The sequence below is a fragment of the Arvicola amphibius genome, chromosome 1 (assembly GCF_903992535.2).
Source record: "Arvicola amphibius chromosome 1, mArvAmp1.2, whole genome shotgun sequence".
Classification (NCBI taxonomy): domain Eukaryota; kingdom Metazoa; phylum Chordata; class Mammalia; order Rodentia; family Cricetidae; genus Arvicola; species Arvicola amphibius.
The window spans coordinates 48,064,845-48,089,174 of record NC_052047.1 but is presented as its reverse complement, the minus strand read 5'-3'; the positions used below and the strand labels follow the sequence as shown (position 1 = coordinate 48,089,174).

The 24,330-nt window shown below is 42.9% G+C and overlaps 1 protein-coding gene across 2 annotated transcripts in view; it reads left to right on the top strand.

Moving 5' to 3' along the window:
• Window positions 1-230: 230 nt before the first annotated feature.
• The window catches only part of Zcchc4 (zinc finger CCHC-type containing 4), a 42,797-nt gene continuing 18,697 nt past the window's right edge, over window positions 231-24,330 (top strand). For both annotated transcript variants that reach the window (XM_038312190.1, XM_038312191.1), the window contains exons 1-6: window positions 231-357; window positions 1,076-1,194; window positions 2,187-2,269; window positions 13,779-14,054; window positions 14,451-14,528; window positions 22,286-22,358. In XM_038312190.1, the coding sequence (XP_038168118.1) occupies window positions 234-357; window positions 1,076-1,194; window positions 2,187-2,269; window positions 13,779-14,054; window positions 14,451-14,528; window positions 22,286-22,358 (753 nt within the window). In that variant the 5' untranslated portion in view covers window positions 231-233. The remainder of the gene's footprint in view (window positions 358-1,075; window positions 1,195-2,186; window positions 2,270-13,778; window positions 14,055-14,450; window positions 14,529-22,285; window positions 22,359-24,330) is intronic.

Sequence of the window (24,330 nt, the reverse complement as noted above, 5' to 3'; positions counted from 1 at the left end):
GAAGGAAGGAAGGAAGGAAGGAAGGAAGGAAGGAAGGAAGGAAGGAAGTCATCTCCCGGCTATAGGTTAGCTCTTGGCACAGGTCGGCCAGCCCCCTCCCTCCCCCAGGCTCTCTGGGTCCGACGCTTGGCTCCTCCAGGACACGCGGGGCGCTGTGGGTCCCTGGCGCCGCGGCGGCGCTCTTTCTCCGTCTCCTCGGTTGGGACCGAGACTTTCGGGACGGCGGCGGTAAGATGGCGGCGCCCATGGGCTGTCTTGAGCCGGTGGAGGGAGAAGGAAGCACGGGAAGCAGGGCGTCCGGGGTGGAACTGTCGCTCCCCTCGGACCCCGCGGCTCCCGCCCCGATGTGCCCACACGGTGGGTCGGTGTCTGTGCTCAGCCTGGCGGGATGGCGCCAAAGGCACTTTAGGACTAGACTGTGGAAGAGAAAAAAGGCTTTTCTCTTTCCCTCTTCCTCACCTTGTGTGATGCTTGAGTATCACCCGTATTAGAAAGTGTTTTTCCGTGTGTTTAAGAAACCCCTAGAGAAGTCCTGACTGCTGGCGCTTGAGGGGCGGGGTAGGGAGTAAGCAGAATGAAGGCTGCAGGGGATTGAAGGATTCCCGTTGACAAGTTCTTAGGGGAATTTCATTTGTTTGTTTGCTAGGTTTTTGTTGGTTTGTTTTTGAGTTAGAATGAACAAATAACAACAACAACAAAAGGGAAGTCTAACCAACTTTCGCTCATTGTCCAACTGTAAAGCGTAGGTTTTCACCGAAAAGACACCCCGCGTCTTCCCCAGTTTTGACGTTCCTTGAAGTTCTCTGGGCTTTTCCTTTTGTTTATCCAAGTCTGTTCCTTTAAGTCTACTTTCATTATGGACCCAAGCTGGTGTCTTTAATAATGTAGACAGCAAGCATTTTCTTTTTGGAGGGATTCTAATATTCTAGTGCATCAATGTTACAACTGAATAAAGTTTATCACAGAGAATAGTGCATTGAATTATAAATTATGCATAATGCCTAAGTAACTTTTAAGTAAAATAATTTGTAGACTGTTGCTTGACGCTTCTTTTTCCTTCCTGTTCTGAAACTAGGGCCCACTCTTCTGTTTGTAAAAGTGAACCAAGGGAAGGAAGAAACACGGAAGTTTTATGCCTGCTCAGCCTGTAGAGATAGAAAAGACTGTAATTTTTTTCAATGGGAAGATGAAAAGGTATGATAACATTTTCTTGGCCATAGTTATTGAGAATGAACCAATAAACATACAGTTTAAACATATAAAATATCTTATTAATTTTAATACACTGGTATTTTTCAGATTTAATTTTAACTGTGTGTGTTTGTGTGCTTTCTTATGGGTATGTTCAAATGTGTGCAAATGCCCGTGGCTGTCAGAAGAGGTCTTGGGATCCTCTAGAACTGTAGTTACAGGCAGTTGGGAGCCTCCTGATGTGGGTGTTTTGACAGACTTGGGTCTTTTTTTTTTTTTTTTTTTTGGTTTTTCGAGACAGGGTTTCTCTGTGGCTTTGGAGCCTGTCCTGGAACTAGCTCTTGTAGACCAGGCTGGTCTCGAACTCACAGAGATCCGCCTGCCTCTGCCTCCCGAGTGCTGGGATTAAAGGCGTGCGCCACCACCGCCCGGCTCAGACTTGGGTCTTAGAGTAGTATTTGATCTCAACTGCTGTGCCATCTCTACATCCCCAAGATAAATTCTTTAAAAGGGAAGAAAATCCCAAGCTTTGAATTTTTTTTTTTTTTAAATTCTGGAGATCTGAGTTATTACTTGTCTCTGAACTTTGATACTGTTATGTTACTGTCTCTAAAGAGAATGAGTTTAAGTCGTCAGCCTCTGTGTTTTAACTTCAATTCTTGCCTTTATTAATTAATTAATTAATTAATTAATTTTTTGAGATAGGGTTTCTCTGTGTAGCCCTGGCTGTCCTGGAACTCACAATGTAGACCAGGCTGGCTTCGAACTCACAGAGATCTGCCTGCTTCTACTTACTGAGTGCTGGGGCTGAAGGTGTGCAGCACTGTTCTTGGCAGCTTCCACTTTTGTTAAGAAGAATATTAGAAAACAACAATCATTTATTTCTCACAAGCTCTGGAAACTGGGAAGTCCAAGCTAACAAGGGGTGGTGGTGTGTTCCACCCTTCTGATAATAAATAAATAAATGACTGAATATGGTTTGCTCTCTCTTTCAGTTGTCGGAAGCTAGACTTGCTGCCCGAGAAGCTCATAACCAAAGATACCAGCCCCCTCTGTCCCGAGCACAGTGCATAGAAAGGTATTGGTGTGATGTCTTTTTTTCTTTATCATTTTGGCAATAATGTTGCTTTTATTGTTTCTGTTCCTTTTAGCTTTCATTTATTTATTTTTAACACAAGGCTTTCCACTTGAATTACTGGTATGTGTGTAATACACTGGATTTGATTGCATTCACGATGTGTGCAACCATTACTGCTGTTTCCTAAACGTTTTCATCCCATCAACAGAAATTCTGTCACCATGGAGTAATAACCCCTTATTCCGCCTCCCCAAACCTTGGTGACTTTTTTCCTACTTTTTGTTGCTATGAATTTGATTATTCTGGGTACATATGAGCAGAATAATATAATATTTATTCTTGATATCTATGACTTTTACATTTAGCATGTTTCCAAGGCACATTCACGTTACAACATGTGACAAAGCTTTCTCTTTTGACTAAAATTTCATTGTATGAATGAACCATATTCCAAAAGCCCACCCATCTGTTGATGGCACTGGCTTGCCTGCACATTTTGACTGTCGTGAATCATGCTTCAGTGAGCACAGACATACAAAGTGTGTGTTTTCATGTCTTTCCAGTGGACGGGGTCTTGGTCGTGTGGTAGCTATTCTTTTTGAGGAGCAGCCAAACTCTTCCACAGGGGCTGAAAATAGTTATATGTCCCTGTCAGCAAATGGATAGAGGTTCTCCATGTTCTTCCTAACATTCCCTTTTTTTGTAGTTTATTTTTTCAAGACGGTTTCTCTGTGTAGTCCTGGCTGTCCTGGACTGTGTACCACAGAACTAACAGAGAGCCAACTGCCTCTGCCTCCCAAGTGCTGAGATTAAGGGTGTGCACTACTACTGTCTGGCTAACATTTACTTTTCTTGTGTGATGCTGGAGATCAAACACCACAGGTCTTGTGTGTGGGAGGCAAGTGATGTAGTTCTAAATTACACTGTAGCCATATTTTTATGATTTTTAATGTGTGTGTGTGTGTGTGTGTGTGTGTTGGGGGGGTTACAAGAGCAGGTTCCGCAACAGGCACCTTGAGGTCACAGGACATCTTTAAGAGGTGTCCTCAGTTTGCTTGAGGTGGGGGTCTGTCTTGTTCACTGCTTTGTGGACCAGGCTAGTTTGTGTGCAAGCTTCCAGGGATTCTGCTCTCCCCACCCACTGTCTTCCCCTAGGGGCTCTGTGAATAGAGGTGCACGGACACATGCCCACGCAGCTTTTAGGGAAGTGTTCAGCTTGGGACACAGGCACTGCTCTCTCGTTTTCAGTATTGTCATCCTAGTAGTTGAGAAGAGCTATGTTGTGCTTTTGATTTTTATTTCCCTAATTGGTACTGATGTTTATTTCATGTGCATATTGGAATTTGTGATTTCTTTGAAGAATTATCTATTCAAGTACTTCTGTTCTGTGTGTGTGAGTGTATGTATGTGTAAGTGTGTATGTGTGTTATGAAGATTTATTGAGGGAGGAGATAACAGAGTAGGCTCAGTCCTTGGCTTCTGTTTTCCTTGTGGCCTCTAGTACGTTGCCCTACTCCTGACTTGTGTTGTTATTGATATTTGTTCCCTTGCTCCCTTGAACTTGAGCGCTCCCTTGTCCTTGAGACCTTGAGCAGCTCCATGGCTGTATTGCAAAGCCTGTGTTTAGCCATGGCTTTAAAAAATTGGTTTATTTTTATGAGTGTTTTGTGTTCATGTGTATCTGTGCACCATATTCATGTCTGGTGCCTGTAGAGGCCAGAAAAGGGCATTGACTTCCCTGGAACTAGAATTAGAGATGATTTTAAGCTACCATATTTATGCTGGGAACTGGACCTGGGTACACTGGAGGAGCAGTATCCTTTCTTAACAGATGAAACATCTTTCCAGTCCTAGCCGTTGTGTTCTCTCTCTCTCTCTCTCTCTCTCTCTCTCTCTCTCTCTCTCTCTCTCTCTCTCTCTCTCTCTCTCTCTCTGTGTGTGTGTTTTGTTTTGAGATAGAATCTTACTACATAGCTCTACCTGGATTTGATCTTACAATCTCTGTGCCTCTGCCTCTCAAGTGCAGGATTATGGTTGAAGCTATAAACATTTTAAAACTGGCATTATTAAAATGTTATTGGATGTGTTGGAATTCACGGACTTATTTCCGTAGGAAACCTGTGACAAGAATTCCTTTCTGCCCTGACTCTTTTGCATAGTGCTCCATGTGCTGGGTGAAGCTGTCCAGGAAGCCATGTCTGATTGACAGTTTACTGATAACAGACAGGTTTTCATTTATGGTGCTTCCTTCTGCTGCCCAGGCTTCAGCATTCAGCAGTGTGAGGCCTTATTCTGGCCAAGTGAAAAAGAGTCCTGTGGCCTGTTTAAAATATCTTGCTTGAAGCTGGGGGTAGTTATGAATCCTTTAATCCCAGCACTGGGAGTCAGAGGTAGGTGGTGCTCTCAGTGAGTTTCAGGCCTGCCTGGTCTATCTGTGTAGGGAGTACCAGGCCAGCCAGGGTAAAGAAGAGAGATCCTTCTTCAACAAAATAAGCTAACCCAACCCAAACCACAATGAGTAAACAGGTAAATAAAATATCTTTTCTGAGCTTTCTTAGACTTTAAAGCTTGTGGTAGAGGATGCTTTTCTAAGATAACTTGATTGCCCTTCACTTTAGTACTTAACCAGAGGGGTCTGTTTCCTGGGTAGGAGCTCAGTCAGCAGTGAAAGATGTTGAGACGGGAGTGAGTGAGTGAGCACTCTGTGAGGCTGGTGCTCAGCAGTGCCCCTGAGGTGACCTTCAGTCTCACCAAGGTGGCCACACTTGGTGGAAATTGGAGACTTGGAGCCATGAAGTAACTTGAAGTTCATCCAGTTAGGATGACTGAATTGTGATTCATGCTTTCTGCCTCTCTGATTCAAAGTATCATTTTAGAAATGAAAAAAAATAGTGATTCGTGACTGACAATGATTTCCTGTATAGATAGGAGATAAAGGTATGTCCGGATGTGATTATCGTAGCTGTAGGAAACAGAGTATCGGTGGTTTGGGAAGTAGAAAAGCGTGCCTGCGCTTTCTGCCCAGCAGCCCATCTCTTTTGCAGCCATGTAGGATTTGGTGCTGGCTTTTATTTTTCCTCAGTGAAACCACTAAGCTGTACCACTCTGTGGGTAGAAAGAAAGGTTTATAGGAGAGGCAGAGAGGAGCAAGATGGTGGGAAAGCAAGAGGATTTTATGACAGTCAGCAGGGTGGGGTCTTGGAGCTGACTGACTGGGACGGGATGCCTTTGCCCAAGGTTGTTGACGTTTGGGGGCAAATTGGTTTAAGGGAGGTTCCTGTAAACAGAAACCCCCTGTAGCTCTCTGTTTGCCAGATGACAATCCTTCTGTGTACCTGGCCAAAGTTCTTCTATTTAGGACATTTTCATCAGCACAACCATTGGGGGGGGGGGGGCACATTAGAACTGACACTAAAATGTGCTTTTTTTTTTTTACAGAGTTGCGATAATAATATGTATTTAGTTTTGTACTCTGCTGTCAGCCATTTTCATCTGTTAAGCATGTTTTCATGTCACATAAGGATGTTGGTGACATGGTTAGACCCTAAAGAGGTCTAGATGATCCTTTTCTCTGCATAATAAACTTCTAGTCCAGAAGTGGAGTCCATTTTCATCCCCGTATTGCCAGAGTGTGGGAGTTATTTTTTAAATTATTTTAAATTATGTTTAGGCAAAAGACCTGATAAAGAGTATTTTATTTTGGTTATTTGAGACAGGCTGTCTCTGTTTAACAATCCTAACTGTCCTGGAACTTGCTTTGTAGACCAGTTGGCCTCAAACTCACAGTAATCCACCGCCTCTGCCTCCCATGTGCTGGGATAAAGGGTATTCTACCATGCCTGGCTGATAAGGATTTTTTTTAAATCTATTTTTAGATTTATTTTCTCTTACATTTGTATTTTGCCTGCATGTATGTATGTTCACCATGTGTGTTCCTAATGCCTAAGGAGGCCAAAAGAAGGTATTAGATTTCTTGGAACCGTAGTTACGGATGTTTCTAAGCCGTCATTTAGGTCCTGGGAGCCAAACCCTGGTCCTCTGTAACAACAGCAAGTGTCCTTAGCTATTGAGCCATCTCTCCAGCTCCTGTTAAATGAATTTTTTAAATGTATAATTAATCTGTAAAATTGGCTAAAATATGAAGTATTGAATTTCCAAAAAGCTTTTTGGTATGGGGGAGGGAGGGGAAGGATGGCAGAAACTTCATCTGTTTTATGCTGATCTCTTGAGAGTATGTTTTGATAAAATTATCTTCAACATCTTAAGCCATATATGACCCATAACCCCTGTCCCTCCAGTCATTTGTTCATACAGCAGATATTCATTAAGAGTTCAAAGAGAACAGGAGTGCTACCATTGGAGCCAATGTGTGTGCTTAAACTTGTATAGATACAAAGATGCAGAGTATAAAGAATGCCTTAAGTGAGTGTCAGCTCACTTCGTTGAGACGACTTAGGTGCTCAGGAAAGAGAGGACATTACTGCTGACTCGTGCATTAGCTGACCCGCACACCGTGAAGACGTAGCATCTAATCGGGTTTGGGAAATTCACAGAGGCTGAATTGCTTTCACTGCATGACTTTCTAGTTGATGTTCCAATGTTTTGTTATATGCTGTGTGGAGTAAAAGTTCTAGATAGGTCATTCTTCTAAGATTTACCTTAAGATAGATTGTGTTGAGATCTTGGTGTTTTTAAAATCAAAGCATGGTGGATTACCTGTTCCCTTAATATGCCTTCATGTTGAGATTAGGAGTTTGTTTTTGTGTATGAATGAACCTAGGGGTGTATATTCTTGAGATTGTAATTGTTTTCTAATTTAGGTAATTTAATCATGTCAACTCATCTGTAAATTAACTTATTAAAGAACCATATTGCAAGCATAAATTATATTTAAACTTGATACTTAGGATAGAGCACAACCTTGGTCTCAGTGTAAGTAGGAAGAGCTTCCTGCTGCCTTTTTTTTTTTTTTTTTTTTTAGATAAGGTCTTGGTCTGTAGCCCAGGCTAGCCTCGAACTTACAGTCTTCCAGCCTCAAACTCCCCAAGTGCTGGTCTTATAGACAGGGACCGTGATTCCCAGCTGACTCGTGTTGTTTTGAAATTGTTAGAGAAAGATGATGCAGTAAGATGAATAGATCTTTGTTACCCAGTTTTTGTTGTGGGCCTGGGAATATTGCACAGATTTCTAGTTTATGGAATGGTATTTGATAAGCATTTTTATAACATGGTCTTTGAATCATGTTATATTTCATAGATGCTCAACTGATGGATTTACACTTTGTGCCTGAGATTTGCTTTTCTTTATAGTTTTTAGCTGCCTGTTATGCTTTAAAATGTGTTAATATTCTATTATATGGTGTACTTCCATACTTATTGCGACCTATGAAGTCTGAGAGGAAGATAAATCTGAATGTGGAGATCAGTGTTAATTTATGTGCATCCAGATAATTTTGCTTGGTTGATATTTCATTTGGTTATTTTTTTTTAGAACTCATTTAAACTTAGATTTTCAAGGTCTGCTGTTAGACAGATGCCATAAACATAATTTGTGTACTCCAGGAAAGGCAAATGGAACATCAAATGGAGATCAATAAAAATGACATTTCAAAATGCTAGCCTGCAATTTGTGAATCATGCTGAGCCATGCGGCAGAATGAAATTTCCTCTCCCTCAGGGCATGTGCAGTAAACAGGAGGCAGGAGCTGAGTAATCCTGAGAGCTTCCGGCTCCTGTTCCTTCTTCTCTCAAACTTCAGAAGCCAGCCTGAATGCTAAGTTTAAAGAGGCGTAAAGTGAATGATGATGTTGTGGTCATGAGATACAAAAGGGATGTAAGATCTGTTTATTGTGCATCAAGAAAGGCTTACTAAGATGGCTGCAGAGGCCTCTGAAGAGTAGTTCGGGAGGCCTTAAAGGAAGGAAGCTGTCAGGGTGCAGACGGTAGTGTGCTTTGCTCCTCTTGATATTAGTTATTCTCAGGTGAGTGAATTATCCTGCCTGCCCACTATTGCTTTCTGTATTAGTTGCTTTCTATTGTTGGGATAAAGGCAACATTATAAAAGAAAGCATTTAATTGGGCTTATGTTCCAGAGAGTTGAGTCCATGATGGCTAACCAAAGAGATGGTAGCAGGAACAGCAGAGAGTTCTTATCTTGAACCATAGCAGGAAGTAGAGAGCACCAACTGGCATGAGTCTTGAAACCTCAGAGCCAGCCCCCAGTGACATAATACTTCCTCTAGCAAGGCCCCACCTAAGGCTACCAACTGGGTACCAAGTATTCAGATGCCTGAGACTTATGGAGGACAGTTCGTTCAAACCACCACACTTACCTTCCTAGAGAATTCATGGCTTCTGCCTTCAGCTGGCTATTCCCCTGTGTGGTAGGTAGTTCAATTGAATATCAGAATCTGATTGAACATCTTGCCCTCCATCTGCATGTGGGATTGTTTCCCTCCTCCTGTTGCTGTGGTCAGTACCCTGACAAAAGCAGCCTACAGGAGAGAGGACTGTTCTGGCTCGCTGTTAGAGTGTGGTCCGTCTTGGCAAGGATGTCGTGGGGGCCAGGGCTTGAGGCAGCTGGTGACTTAAGTCTGTCTCAGCAAACAGTGAGTGCTGGTGGTCTGTGAGCTTTCTCCTTTTTGTGCAGTGCAGGACACAAGCCCAGGGAAGGTGGTGCCCTTTATTCGGGCACTCTTCCCATCTGAGTTAACCTAATCAAGGTAGTCCTTCACAGCTCTGCCTGGAGGCTTGTTTCCTTGATTGGAGATGCTATCAAATTGATGATCACATGAACTGTCTCAGGCATCTTCCTTGTTTTCTTAGCTCTTATAAAGCCTGTGTTTGTTGTGGTTGGTGAGTGCATTCATCTCCAATACCAAATGTGCCTGCGTGGTAGTGTGCCTTCATGCTAAGCCGTGGCTTGATGGCAGACAATCCTTCACTGGGATTCAAGTGATGTGCAGTACTGACTTAAATGTGATGGCGTTAGGAACTGACAGCAGTTACCCGTTCAATCTCAGTAGCATCCATGAGCTAAAACAAAATGTAAAATATGTGATGAAATAACATTCTAGATTTTGCTTTGATCCAGAGTGATGCACTTTTTAGCATGATTGTGAGAAACAGGCCCCCAACCCTACAGTAATGAGGTCAAGATGCTCCAAGTATTGAAAGCAGACTATTGGTACTCCAAGTATTGGACTTCTTGCAGTTCCTTCCTCCAGAACCTGTGCCAGCCCAGATGAACTCTTATACTCACACAGCTGATGTGCAGAGTCCACTTTGGCACAAACCAGTGGTTTTTATAGTCACAGTGCAAATTCTACCCACTCCTGTGTTCCTTACTGGTGTGGAGCACAGTTGATGATCATCTGTATAGCCCTGCCCCAAACTTGCCATCCTCTGGGGCTAAGATTCCCTCCCCACTCTGACACATGGTCTCCATCAGGAAGTAGACTGTCCAGTGCATCCTACTACAAGCTCCTCGCTAAGCAGGTGCCACCTGCTCAGGAAAACAGGGCCAGGGCCCACTGCTCCTGCTTGTTTGTCATCTGGCAAACTCAAACCCAAGCACCTCTGGCATTGGAAATAAGTCGCTTGGATTTTGTTGTCATGGTGAATCAGCCCATTTTTGGCTGTCCTGTTGTATCAGTCTGCATGCCCTGGGTTTTGTTGTCTACTTCTGCTTGTTCTCTTTATATTACAGTTTATGTGTTCTCCTTTTGGGGCAGAGTGGTGTTTCTTTTATATTTTTCTATCACCTTGGAAACTTTGTTATATGTTATATGTGTAAGTGCAGGTGCATGTGAACCACAGCACAGGTAGAGAGGTCAGGGCACAACTTCTGGGAGTGGTTCTCCCCTTCCAGTGTGGTTTTGTGAACCCTGGGGATGGGACTCAAGTCACCAGGCTGTTGTGGCAAGTGCTATACCTAGTAAGTCATCTTGCTTGTCCTCCTTTGTACTTTTGGATGCCATGTCTAATCCTTTCTCTGACTTTCATCACTGTAAAATGAGAGAAGGCCATCTGTTTCTTCCTGGTGTTTTATTACTTTCATTTTAGTTGATTCTTTTCTTTAGTTATCTTTGCATCTTTTGAATATGTCTTAGAAATCCTTTACTTGACTCTTTTAATTTTAGGTTCTATATGTCGGCCTATGCACTATTCCGTAGCAAAGCCTCTGCGCCGCAGCTGACCCCTAGCCCCTGTCCCGTCTGTCCTTTCCTCTTGTGTTGTGTTGCAACCATAGTCCTCACTGTTAGGAATTTTTCGTAATGCGAGCTCTCTGCTGACACAAAAATCTCAATCAAGCCAAATCACAACAAGCCAAGTTAAAATATATCCATGTTTAATGGGATTCCTGCGCTCTCAGGTAGCCCCGAGCAGGAACCCGGAGGCCGCTAGCTCGACCACCAGGAGCAGGGAAAAGAGACCTTGTGTTTCTCCTTTGGGAGCTCACTTAAATACCCTGTGGGAGTGGTCCTGACCACTGGGATTTGGAGTCCAGACCAATACAACTCTCAGGCCTGGGGGCTATGTTCCCAACTTAACACTCACCTTTGCTCTGAGATTCTGTGACTTGCCTCAGTGCCATAATAGCCCCCTTGGCAGTACTTGTTTATGTATCCATTTGGCTGAATGTCAAAGTCATTTCCATTTTGAAGCAAAAGACTTTTATTTAAAAGTTTTACATAAGAATCTGTATGTAGCTACTCCGTGATTCCATTTATGTGACCTGTCTAGGGTAGGCAAATTCCTGGAGACTAGAAGTAGGTTAGTGGTGGCCAAGGCTGGGGATGGGGTAATGGGGAGCAGATGCCAATGGGGTCAGGTTTCTCTTGGTGGTGATGAAAATGATCTGGAATTAGGCTATGGCATTGTAGCATGACTTTTAAATACCCTATCTGCCATTCCTTGACCACACAGCAACTGGTGGATTGTGTGGCATGCGAATTACATCTCAATTGAAAACATCTGTCTGAGGCAGGAGACGCAAATATTCCTGAAGCTTCAAAAAGAACTGCCCTTGCTCAAAGTACCTATAGCCAGCTCTTTTAGATGATTTCTTTTAGATTTGGCCTTCCTACTTTTGTTTCTTTTTCTGCACTGTAAGGCAGACTGGTTCGTTGTTCCCTTTTGTGATATTAAGATCGATATTAGCTAGCTTATCTAAAACCTACCAGTGTTTCAGTTGGTGAGTTCTAGCAGTAATTGCTGTTGCCTAAAGCTTAGAAGGGCTGCAGAATCTGATCGTTGCTTTAATGCATAATGCTGTGGAACCAACGCTGTGGACCACCTCGTTGAAGCGCATGTGGGGAACTAAGATAGTGTTGAATTCTTCCCCTCCTGTTCTTTTGGTTTGTGTGTTTGTTTATTTCTGCACTGGAGACCAACGCCATGGTGTTGTAGTCTGCAACAGTAACTTTCTACATCAGCGTTTGCTCTGCAGTCTGGAGAGTTTGCTTACTAGTTCAGCGCCTTTCTGAAGATTTTCTTAGGACTTTGTGCATATATGACAGTGCTGACTGCGATTAAGGAGATTTTAATGTTCCCTGTCCCATCCATCTAATTAGGTTGACTGGAAACTCCAGCAGATGAGATCTAAGAATAGCTAGGGGGAAGGCATCAGGTATTCCTCAGGAAGATGTCAGCCTCAAGGCTTCCTTCATGGAAGTTGACTCCATGTCATTTTTGTGAGGGACCTGCCTGTCTTTGCTGCCCCTCCCCGCAGTGCTAGAGTTAATAAACAGCACGTGTAGCCATGCTCATGATTTCACATAGGTGCAAGGCTCTTCTGGGGACCACGTGGCTACGTCAGTCGTGGTCTGCTCACCCCTTCCAGGCGGTGTGCGGTCAGCTGCTCACTCCCCCCTCTGCTTCCTCCAGTTACTGTGCTGGGGGAACAGTACCTGAAAACTTTATTTATTTATTTATTTATTTATTTATTTATTTATTTATTATGTATGCGACATTCAACATTCCTTCCATGTATGCTTACATGCCAGAAGAGGGTGCCAGATCTCATTATAGATGGCTGTGAGCCACCATGTGGTTGCTGGGAATTGAACTCAAGACCTCTGGAAGAGCAGTCAGTGCTCTTAACCTCTGAGCTCTCTCTCCAGCCCCTCTGAAAACTTTTGTATGTTTTGTATGTTTTGGAGGGTCAGATGGTAAATCTGGACTCCACGAGTCCGTCACTGGTGGAGAGGCAGCCGTGGTGACTTCACACCAGGGCTGCTGAAGGCTCTGCTAGACTTACCACTGGCCATCTGTGCCTTAGGGTCCTTCCTTGCTGACCTCACTATGTGTTATTCTGAAGTTTCTTCTTTTCCTCCTCTCTTTCTTCTTTGTAGTCATGAATGAAGCTGTCAGAGGAGCCCTTAGCAGGGGGCGAGAGACATTTCCGTTGTGGGCAGCAGCTGATTTCTTGCTGTAACCGTTTAGAATACTCGCCACTGCCTTGGGGCCTTTGGAGTGAAACTGCTTAAAAAGTTCTAATGCTCTCTGGGTTCCTCTTTATAGCATCTGCCATGCAGATCCCGACTGATCCCGTTGACTTACTGGATGCAGGCACCCTGTAGCACAGTGCTGCATGGCATGCTTGCACTCACACCGTCTGCTCATTTCTTTTCCTTTTGTGTTCTTACTCTGATTTTGTAACTGGTGTCACATATATAAAAACCGTCAGCCTTTAAGATATAATGACTGTGTTTTCTTCAATAATCTTTAATACACTGAAAAAAGAAAAGAAATGTAGTAACTCTGGAATCATATTTGAAAACAAATAAGCGGGGTATCCAGTACTGACCCGGTTTCTGGTTTTTGAGACTGGTTTACCATTTAGTCCAGGCTGGCCTGGGACTCATGGTCTTCCTCTTTTGGTTTGTGGGTGCTGGGGTTGCAGACCTGTGCTGCCCCAGCTGGCTCGGAATAGTCCTTTAAAAGGTTCTCGGTCCTGCCTTGCTGGCCTGGGGAGGGGCTGCTGACAGCCTGTGTCAGTACTGCTAAGAGCGGAGAGCTCGGTTGGAACATCTCTCCTTTTAGGAGGTAATTTTTCTTGCTAAATATGTCATAAGAACTTGAAGAATGATTTTGATTTCTCATTTTAAAATGACTGCCAACTGAGCCAGACTGTTTAACATGTCAAAGTTAGAGCACATGGATTTGTCAATAAATTTAAATGTGCTAGTAGTTGCCATTACTACTAAACTGTTTGAGTAATATATTATATTCACATTTTAAATGGATATTGATCTTCATTCAGTGACTAAATTGGAGCATCTCAATTCTTATGAAATTGCTGACTCTCTTCCACTTTGGAGGTGTACAGCCAGACATAAATTCTGGCCAACATTCCATGGATCCCTTTTCTCATTTTTGCTTCTTCATGCAATACTCTTTGGGAAGTAAGAATACTTCGTGGAAACTAAAAATAGCAGAGTACATTGTCCTAATAAACAAAAACAAAGTTAAAACACACACCCCATGTCCTTGGTTGTATCTTGAAGGTACCTGAGTTTTATTCAATTGCCCTTGACTCAGAGAAAGTTCTGTCGAAGTTGCCAGCAATTGCTGTTACCTGTGGATTGGGGGGAGCATGGTGAGCATCAGCTGTTGTCTGACATCTCCATCACCCAGCTCCGGAGGCCCAGTCAGCTGCTCTATCCACTGGAGAACAAGAAGACACACGCCCAGTACCTGTTTACGGATAGGAGCTGCCAGTTTCTGGCAGGCCTCCTTGCTGCCCTCGGATTCAGAAGAGTACTGTGTGTTGGAACACCAAGGTATGGTCCACTTTATTCGTTCTCCTCGCAGCGCTACGTTATCCTTACAAGTGTTACTGTGAAGTGGTTCTGTACTGTGAGGAGTGAGGCGTGAGCTCTGGATGTCAGAGGACATGGAGAGTGTGGCCTCTCAAAGGGTTTGCAGCCCTTGGCCCGCTTGAGAGAAGCCTTGTTATAGGGTGGGTGCTTTCTGATCTGAGAGTGAAATGTTTTATGTTAGATTTCTCTGTTAAAGTTCTGCCCTTTAAGAAATATCTGCAAAACTAAACTGGGCCAGATTCTGCAGTGTTTGATTGAAGTATCCGAGATGGGAGAAGAACAGCTACGGGTTTTGTTTGATGATTGTCTGTGGCATTTGTAGCTTCTTATTAGATTGGTTTTCATTACTTCCTTCAGGCTACACGAGCACATCAGACTGACAGCACCAGGTGAAAAGTCCAACACAAAAAGCCTCTTATTGGATATTGATTTTCGGTAGGTTTATAATGTAATATCTCCTCTTTATTGTCTCATTTCTTTCTGTTTTTTTTTTTCTCTCTAACCATTCATAACCTGTCACACTCTTTAACCAACATTCATAGTCGTAGGTTGTGAACATCTTGTTGGTCATGCAAAGTCAACACGCAACCTGTGTGATCTCACAAAAGCTGGCAGTTGTTCTCTGAGAATGTGTCTCCTTGTATGTCTCAGAATTAGAGATGCCTTCTCCTACATCAGTCTTTTCTAGTGTAATAATACTTTCAGATAAACTGAACTGCCTCATTGTGGTCAGATTTTTGGGATCTTGTTTCATCTTCAGATCTTGGTCATGTGATGAGACATTTTAAAAATACTGTCTTACCAGGTGATATGTACACTGCTTCCTAGGTGCAGCCAAAGTGGCAGGAGTGCAAACTTAGAGGAGGCAGTGTAGAAGGAAGGCAACGGGGCTGCGTCCCGCCACCTGGCCACCGGCTAGCTTTACACCCGAAATAATTACACGGAAACTGTATTCTTTTAAAACACTGCCTGGCCCATAGTTTCAGCCTCTTATTGGCTAATTCTCACATCTTCCTTTAACCCATATTTAGTAATCTGTGTAGCACCCCGAGGTGGATTGCTTACCAGGAGAGATCTTAACCTGCGTCCATCTCGGAGAGGAGAAGCATGGAGACTCACTATGGCGACTGAAGTGTCTCCCCCTCCTGCTACCCAGCATTCTGTTCTGTCTATTCCGCCTACCTAATTTTCTGTTCTCTTAAAGGGCCAAGGCAGTTTTCTTTATTAATTAACCAATGAAAGTAACATAGACAGATAACTCTCCTCCATCATTTCCCCTTTTTCTGTTTAAACAAAAAAGAAAGGCTTCAACTGTAACATAGCAAAATTACATATAACAAAACAATTATCAAGCAAGTATTACAGTTACAATATTTAGATCTATTTTATCTTTTATCATAACTAAGGAAAGCTATAACTATCTATTTATTCTTCAACTCCATCAAAGACTCCAGAGGATATAATATTACCTAAGTAAACAAGATATATGTAACTTTCAAACTCTAGAAATGACAGAGACAACTCGCTGCCTGGACAGTCACCCAAAGTTCCTCTGTACCGTTGGGGCATCCATCTTCGGCCTTCAGGCCCATAGTGTCCAGCAGACATTTCCATGAAGCAGGAAATTCCAAAGACAGTTCAGTCACTTTCTGCTGTGTCCTGCAGAACGTCTCGCAGGCTCTTTCATGAATCAGGAACCCCGAAAGACCATCTCACCTTTAGGCAAGTTCAGCAGTCCTCTCTCTGCGGGTTCTTTGTGTCCAGTTTATGCAACAGTCCAGCCAAGAGCAGTTTCTTGCCCAAATGGCTAACAAACTCCATAAGTAGCCTCTTCGATGCCCATCTTCCTCTCGAAGTAGATTGGTGCTGCCAGGAGCAGACGTGTCTCATTGTCATGAAAAACCCTAAGTTATTAAAACATTAAATGCCATGTTCTGTAGTCTTTGAAAGATATGAAGAATGCCTATCTGAAATATATCTATGCACATCTAGAAAATCTAACTAACATGACTACAAACTTGACTATTATTGATGATTATCCATTAACAACCTATATTTCCTAATTATACATTACATTCTTAAATGAACTACACAATCACAATACCTTAATCAAGAGCAGAAATACATATACATATAACAAAATTGACCTTAAAATCTATACCAATGCAAATTATTCATATCTATATCATCTCCCCCTTTAAATGTAAAAGAACATTTATAAACAATATTCGGGAAAATGGGCGCAGTTATTTCTCTCCAAACTGCTTCCTGCTGAATGGGGGCGCTGTTAATCAGATCTTTCATGATGTAACCTGTGTGCCAGGTTCATCTCAGTCGGCAGTTGAGTGAAGTAATTTTCTGAAGGTGTTCACAGCAACTTTTCAGGAGGGCGTGGTCTATCATACCATATTGGGATAGAAGCAATCCACAGAGTCTCGTCCTCTGTGAAAACAAAAGAAACTCTTTTCCAAAGCATCATGTTCTTAGATCCAAATCCTGAAGTCATACCGTTAAGATGTCCATTCTGGTCTAGCCTGGCAGCCCATATAATGAAATGTCTCTCTGTACTTAGCTCCTTTATAGTCAAAAATTTCAAAGAAAACACAATAAAATACATCATCCAGACTCTGTGAATTTTCCATTTTTACGTGGCTTATTTTTACTCTATCACTTACTTTATTCTGTCTCTTTAAAGACTTTACCCCTTTTTTAAGGCATTAACTTTATTCTCTATATATTTATTTTTTCTCTCTCTCAAGCCTACGTACAGTCATCCAACATTGTGACCCATATGGGGGTCTTCTATGTCTGAATCTGTCCTATTGTGAATCTGTAATTTTTTACTATGCAGGAGCATTTTTTAAAATGTTAACCACTTCTTAAAAACTTAAGTTGCGCCATGTAGAGGTAATACAGTACCGCCTGTTTCCAGCCAAGTCTAAACCTTAACTGCGCTGTTATCATGGTAATTACAATAGATCCTGCCTGAGGTCAGCACAGTTCAGCATGGCGGAGCAGAGCCAGAGCCACTCCTGCCTCAGTCATTTGGTGCCCCTGAGCCACACACAGTTCCAGGCACACAGCAGTCCACATTGGAGCCACACTCAGCAGTTTAATTCTGAGACTGAGCGTGCAGCAAGGCAGGTCTTGGCTGAGGGCTGGAAAGCAGGTGTGTTTGTGGGAGATAGCTGTGTGAGCGCTGGATGGCACTTCTGTTGGGATGCACCCCAGTGCTGACTTACAGTTTAAATGGTACAAGGTCCATCACTGCCCGAGTATGCAGAGTTGAAATGTTCCTCTTAGTTTCTATAATGGCTTGAGTACTGCCTCATAGAGACTTTATGAGACAATTATTATTGTCTCATATTGTGGACTATATTAGAGGGATCAGGCTTTGTGTCTTTCATTTAGATCTGATAGTGTCTGTTTGATCAGTGCTACAGTATTTGTTAGGATATATGCCATTAAATATGCTTTCTCTCCCTGAAAATAAGGCAGGTTTAGAAAATTATTTGTATAACTGTTTTATTTGCATGTAATATGGATATCATATGTGTGTCTGGTACCCAGGGAGGTCAGAAGAGGGTATCAGATCTCCTAGAACTGGAATTAAGGATGGTTGTAAGCCACCATGTGGGTGCTGGGAACTGAACAAGTGTTCTTAAGCACTGGCAATCTGTGCAGCTCCAAAGCAGTCTTATCTTTTAATTTAATTTTTATTTGGTTTTATTTCATGTGCATTGGTGTTTTGCCTATATGCATGTCTGTGTGAGGGTGTTAGATACTTTGGAACTGGATCCTTTGGAACTGTGTTGTGAGCTACCATGTGGGTGCTGGGACTTGAACCCGGGACTTCTGGAAGAGCAGGCAGTGCGCTTAACCACTGAGCCATCTCTCTAGCCCCCAAAGCAGAGTCTTAAAGCTTAAAATGTCACATGAAACAGCACAGCTGTGGGGCTGGGAAGATGGTGCAGGCGTTAAAGAGTGGGAATCGGGGGGTACGTATCCCCGAGGCCCTGAGTTTAAGTGGGTATGACGGAATGAACTGTGAGACAGACATGGGAGCATCCCTAGGGCTTGCTGGCCAGCCAGCCTCACTGAGAAGGTGAGCTCCAGATTCAGGAGGAGACCCTGTCTCCACAAGTAAGGTGGAGAATTGATTGAGGAAGGTTTCAAGACTGCCAGTGTTAAGCCCTGACTTTCTCACGTACCACACACACATCACCTCCAGAAGTACAGATTTTATGACGGATTTTTCTTTATAATCCCAAGTCAACTATACTATCTGCAGCAGCAGGTCCTGGTTTTTCATCCTGCTCGTTGAGCCACGGGAGCCTAATTAACTAATTAATGGGACTGGCCCATTAACCACTTATCCCTTGTTGACAGAACTTGTCTGTGTGTAACAGGAGTGATCCTTCCCAAAGTGGTAATACAGATTTCTTTTATAAAGATTTATTTAAAATTATGTGTCTGTGTGTGGGTATGTGCATGTGAGAGCAGGTGCCCTCCGAGGCCCAAAGAGGGCATTATTAGACCTCGCAGAGCTGGGGCCACAGGGTCCTCTGTAAGAGCAGTGTGTGTGCTCAGAACTGCTGAGCCATCCCTCCAGCCCTCAGCTTTATTTTTAAAATGAGATGTAATTATTATCATTTACCAGTTTGAGGTGTGTGTTTCACTGGTCTCCAATATGTAGTCAGTGGTATGTTGGGCGGGTTTCTCTATTTCTTTATTGGGGGCTTTTTGATATAGGGTCTCATATAGTCCACTCTAGCCTCGAACATGTGCCTTAAACCCCCATCTTGCCTCTCAAGTGTAAGAATTACAGCTGTGAGCCACCATGCCTGTGTTAAAGCATTCCATCTGCAGGAAAGAAACCTCATGGTCGCTGCTCCTGACAGCAGCCACTTGCTGCCTCCATGGGTTTGCCTGTTCTGGACATTTTCTATAAATGGACCCATTTAGTAAGTGACCTTGTGTCTAGCTTCCTTTAGTTATCATTCTGTTTGCACGGTTTGTACATACGGTGTTCAACAACATTTCCTTTCTTTTTGTGACTGTTTAACGTCCATTGTATAGAGACATCAATTTCCTTTTAAAAACTCTGTATCCCATTCTTCCCTAAAGTTGTGTTGTAGTAGAACCTTTAGGGTTGGTTTGAGGCCTGATGGGAGGCCATTGGCAGGAGGGTATGTACTTGGAAGGTGAGTCTCATAGCTCACCTTGGTAGCTCCCACAAGAAACTCCAGTAGCTGGGCCTGATGGCTCATGCCTGTAATCCTACTACTTAGGAGGCTGAAGCAGGAGGATTGCCATAAGTTCAAGGCACTCTAGTTTCCTGTTGCCCCATGAAAGGCCCTTTTAAGGCTATCCAAGTACCTCAACAGCAGTGTTTTCTGTTGTGGGCTATAGATAGTGGGGGCTGAGTGATGTGAAGTTAACATTTGCTAAGATGGTTTCTATACACTCTAATTTTAGCATGAAAGATGTGAGACTCTATTTGGCAAACTATTATCCAAATAAAGTTAGAGCAAAAAATGAATTTCTTAGGTTCATTTATGAAGTAATTTTATTCAGCTCTTGATTACATTTCCTGTGGAAGAGCGTGCTTCACACTTGGTGACTGACTCTCATTTAAAGAGAATGAATGGCCAAATTAAGCCAGTGTCCTTCTGAGCGGTTTTCAAGTGCATGCTTTTCTGATTGGTTTTGTTTGCCTTGTTCAGTGGAGAGAATAATTCTTTGTGGCCAATTTCATTTTAAGAGGGCAATGTTGGGTGATTTTTTTATATAATTTAAAATATGAATAATTATGTTCCCTTGTTTGTGTTTGATGGAAACTTAGGGCTGAAATCTTGGCCTTTTCCCACTCTGGCTCAGCATATTGCTGCCCAGGACGCTTTGACCAGGTGTGCTGTGCTGGATGTCAATCAAATCCTCTTTTCAATTTTTACAACTGACTCTGCCTTTGGGAAGCAATGAAAAACTGGAGACTAAATTCAAAGGGGATTGTATTTCTCTTTCTTAAAGCATAGAACACCCTCACATGATAGTAGATGGACAGCTCTCTGTACTAGTATTGGTTAAACAATAAAAAGTAGAGCACAGTGGTGCATGCGTATATTCCGGTCACTTGGGAGCCTAAAGCAGGAAGACCACTGTGAGTTCAAGGCTAGCCAGGGCTCCAGTGAGCTCCAGGGCAGTCTGAGTTACAGAATGTTGTCATCCTGTCTCAGAAAATGGAAAAAATAAACAAGCGAATAAGACCCTTTCAGAAAAATACCCTTGAAATTTAATTAGATTGGAGGATGTGTTTGTTTACTAATAGTGGTTTGGAAATGGCCGGTAAGCCTGGTGTGGTGGTTTGACAGTTCCTAAGGCACTCAAGCCTTTATTTACTTCTTCAGTGCAGATCAATATTTTATGAAACCAGCAGATATGCTGACCGCATCTTAAATAACATTAAGGAGTGGTGAGTGGAGCAAGGAAAAATGGGTTTAGATTATGATACAGTGAATGAAAACGTGATTTTTTAGTATTGGTGGCATTAAGACAGAAGTTTTTACGGCTAATATTTATTAAAGTAAATACACATTTAGAGTGCTATGTATCGTTGTTTTACTTGCTCAATCAAGTTGATGAAGAAACTGAGGCTCAAGAAGGTTGACTGATTCCTAAGGTTGCAAGTAAACAAGGGACGGCGAGCTCGAACCAGATCACAAGCCCACACCGTTACCAGGCTGGCCGCTGGAGGGGCGCTCGCGCTGTGCGGTCCCTTCCACACAGCGGGGTCAGCGCCACGGCCTTTCCAGGAGGTAGAAAGTAAGGCTGCATTTCTGATCTTTTTATTTTTTTAGTTTTGTCAGTTTTTCCAACAAGGATGGCATGGTTCATATGTGAATTATTTATAATAAGATAGAAAAAGCTCAAGATTTTTTGAAGTATCTAAAGTTTCTGTGTGAAAACCTCAGGAAACAGTGATAAAGACAGCAAGGCCCAGGTACACAAATGAAGAAACAGGTAGTTCAGCTGGGAAACAAAGATTTGGCCTTCTACATAATTAAGTAAATATAAACTAAAGCCATTATGCAGTATGAGATTTTCTTAGCAAATTAGCAAAAAAAAAACAAAAATAAATTTTAAAATGTTAATTCCCAAAGCTGGTACTCTGATTCATTTTTGATGGTATTTTAAAGTAGTGGTTAGAATAGAATAATTCATTCAGCAAATAAATGTTCTTCTCTCCTGGCACAAATTCAGCAAACACTAAATGCTCATACTTCTTTCAGGATTATATTGAGAAATATATTTTATTAAACTAATTTGTATTAGACAAGGAAAACTTTTGCATTAAGTGCTTTTTTGTTAATCACAGAAGAAATAATAGCTGTTGAACAGAAATGTTGACTTAAGATTTCCTTAAATTGATTAACCACGAGGAACTGGAGAGATGGCTCAGAAGGAAATATACTGCTCTTGTGGAAACTCACATCAGGCACCTCACAAACACCTATAATTCTAGCTCCGGAGGCTAGACACCTCTCACAAACCCACACACATAGACACACACACGCACACATAATTAAAAATAAGATTCTAAGAAACTACTAACCAGGAGAGACATATCTTAAATATAAACACACCGCAAACTTATGTTGCACGATATGTCTAGCCCAGTTGTTTATGTGTGGTGGTCTGGCCCATAAGGGCATCTGTCTTGTTTGCTGGTTTCGTGGTTCAGAGAGTTGAACATGGGCTTCAGGAATACCAATCCGGCAGGTGTTTTGTCCCTGAGCCGTACTCACAGCCCTTATTTTGTTACTTGAGATGGGGTCTCGCCAAGATGCCCTTGAACTCACTCTGTAGCCCAGGCTGGCTTTAAACTTGCAGTAGTCCTCCTTCCTCAACCTCCCAAAATACTGGGCTTACAGGCCTATACCATCAGCTACTTGGAACCTGTATCTTATGTATAATTATTCTTTGGTTTTGCACTGGCCTGCTTGAGAAAATAAATTCAGTATATACCGTTACAGATTCACTTAACTTTTTTTGTAAGGTATTCTTTATTTTTAAAAAACTAAAGATGATGAAATTTAATCAAAATGTGATTGGGGGTTTAAAAATCTATTTTAAAGTTTGTTTATTTGCTATATGTGCCGGGGTACGTCATTTGGTAATGAATTGTTTTACAGGTATTCGCAGTTTTACCTGGAAGATAGCTTTTGCCGCTACAACATGTTCAACCATCATTTCTTTGATGGAAAGGTAACATTTATGGCCACTATCTCCTTCTTCTGTTATAGTTGATTAACAAATTCGAGAGCACCTTTTTGTTATAATTATTTTTTAGTGTATCTTCCCTGTTTTGTCTAGTGGTGCCGGGGATGGAATGTAGGGCCTCGGGTGTGCTAGACAGGTGCTCTTCCTCTGAGTTCTGCCAGTCTCCCTCACTGCTTATTACTGAGCAGCTGAGGGGGAGCCGCTGTTCCATTTTCACTGTTTTCCTTCAGACAGCGTCTCACTATATAGTCTGCCCAGCCTGCCACTCACCACGTACAATAGATTAGCTTGGCCCGGACTTGAGGGAATTTTCCTGCCCCTGCCTTCTAAGTGCAGGAATTACACTTGAGCGTGCCACACTCGGCAAGACCCACGGGGCGCCACATGCTCTGACTTCCGCTAACCTTTCCTGCCTCACCTGGCCTTGGCCTTGGCCTTGGCCTTGCTGTTTGTGTTGAGGATGCACGCTGTACACCTTCATCTAGTCTAGTGACCCCACCACAGGGCCTTTGCTCCATCTGGTCCCTGGCTTCTTTGCTTTGATGACTTTTAGAGCTCTCTGTTCCAAATCACTTCCTCGAGCCTCCCCTGAACCCCTAGCAAGGGCAAATTCTCCTTTGTTTTCTACCATACTCTAATTAAATGCATATTCCAGACAGGGACTGCATGTGAACTCTGTACCTTTCTCTTGCTTTTCCATGACCTAAAGTTGTTATTAAAATAATAAGTAAGAGCTGGGAATGCTGGCTCACTGACCCTTTAATCCTAGCACTCAGGAGGCTGAGGCAGGCAGATCTCTGAGTTTGAAGCCAGCCTGGTCTACAGAGCAAGTTCCAGGCAGCCAAGGCTAAGACCACAATAAATTTAAACAAACAAATAAGCTCTAACACAGAGGAAAGTTGCAGGGGAAAAGCAACTTTCAAGGTGCTGTTTCTAACATCGCCGAGGAGAAACGGATCAGGCTACCTACATGACTGTTCCTAGCTGCAGCTCTCGTTAGTCCTTGAGCCAAATCTAACCAACCAAATAGTCACACCTGACAGGAGGTCAGGCTTGGATATCAGCAACAGTTTGAAGCATCCTTGGCGGTGTATTGTAAGTCGGTCGTTTTAGAACTGGAACTCATGCTTAGCTTTGTATTGTCCTCTGAGATATTAGCTAGTGATGGAATGAAAGCAGAGCTTTCGGGACATGAGCGCAAATGTTGAGTTATTGGTTAGGCTTGAAACGTGAGTCTTGTGATGTAGCAAACATAGTTTTCCATCCAACGGGATCAGTTTGCCATGGGATGTATCTCGGCTACGAGAGCCACCAAACTCAAGGGTCGCAATGAACAGCAGTTAGAGTTAGGTGTGTGCCACTGTTTCCCAAAGGGTGTCTCTGCATTTAAGAACTGATTCCGTCCGTGTAGAGGAGGATGGGAGCTGAAGCCACCTACCAGCATTTCTTAGCTAGGTTAGTGACGGGAAGGAGGTGGGGGTGGACTCTGCAGCCCTTCCCAGATGCCAGTCAAGGCCAGCCTGCTCTGTGAACCACTCTGAAGAATACAGGGCAGGGGGAGGAGTGAGGCCTAGAAGTGCCGCGTTGGTGTGGCTAGTGGGGTACTGATGTGGAGTGGTTGGTGACCATTTGATGGGGGGCAGGGAGGCATGAGATTAGGGTTGTGGGTGAGGAAGTGGTTTGCATCCTTGATGCTGCATTACTGGGTTAAGTAAAGTCTAGAGTTCCACGTAACTTTAAAAGCTTGTGCTTTTTGAATACTGAAGGTGTTGATTTGCCAGCTGCTTCCAAGTCAGTAGACTAACTAAGAGTATCATAGTGATACTGTCAATGGAGCTCACAGCAGAAACTGGTAAACCTGTAAGGCTGTGGTTAGTTTGGCAGCTCCTGGAAACACCGCAGCCTGGTGGGAAAGTGTGTTATTGGCGCAGTTTCCAGGACCAGATGGGGTTTGCCA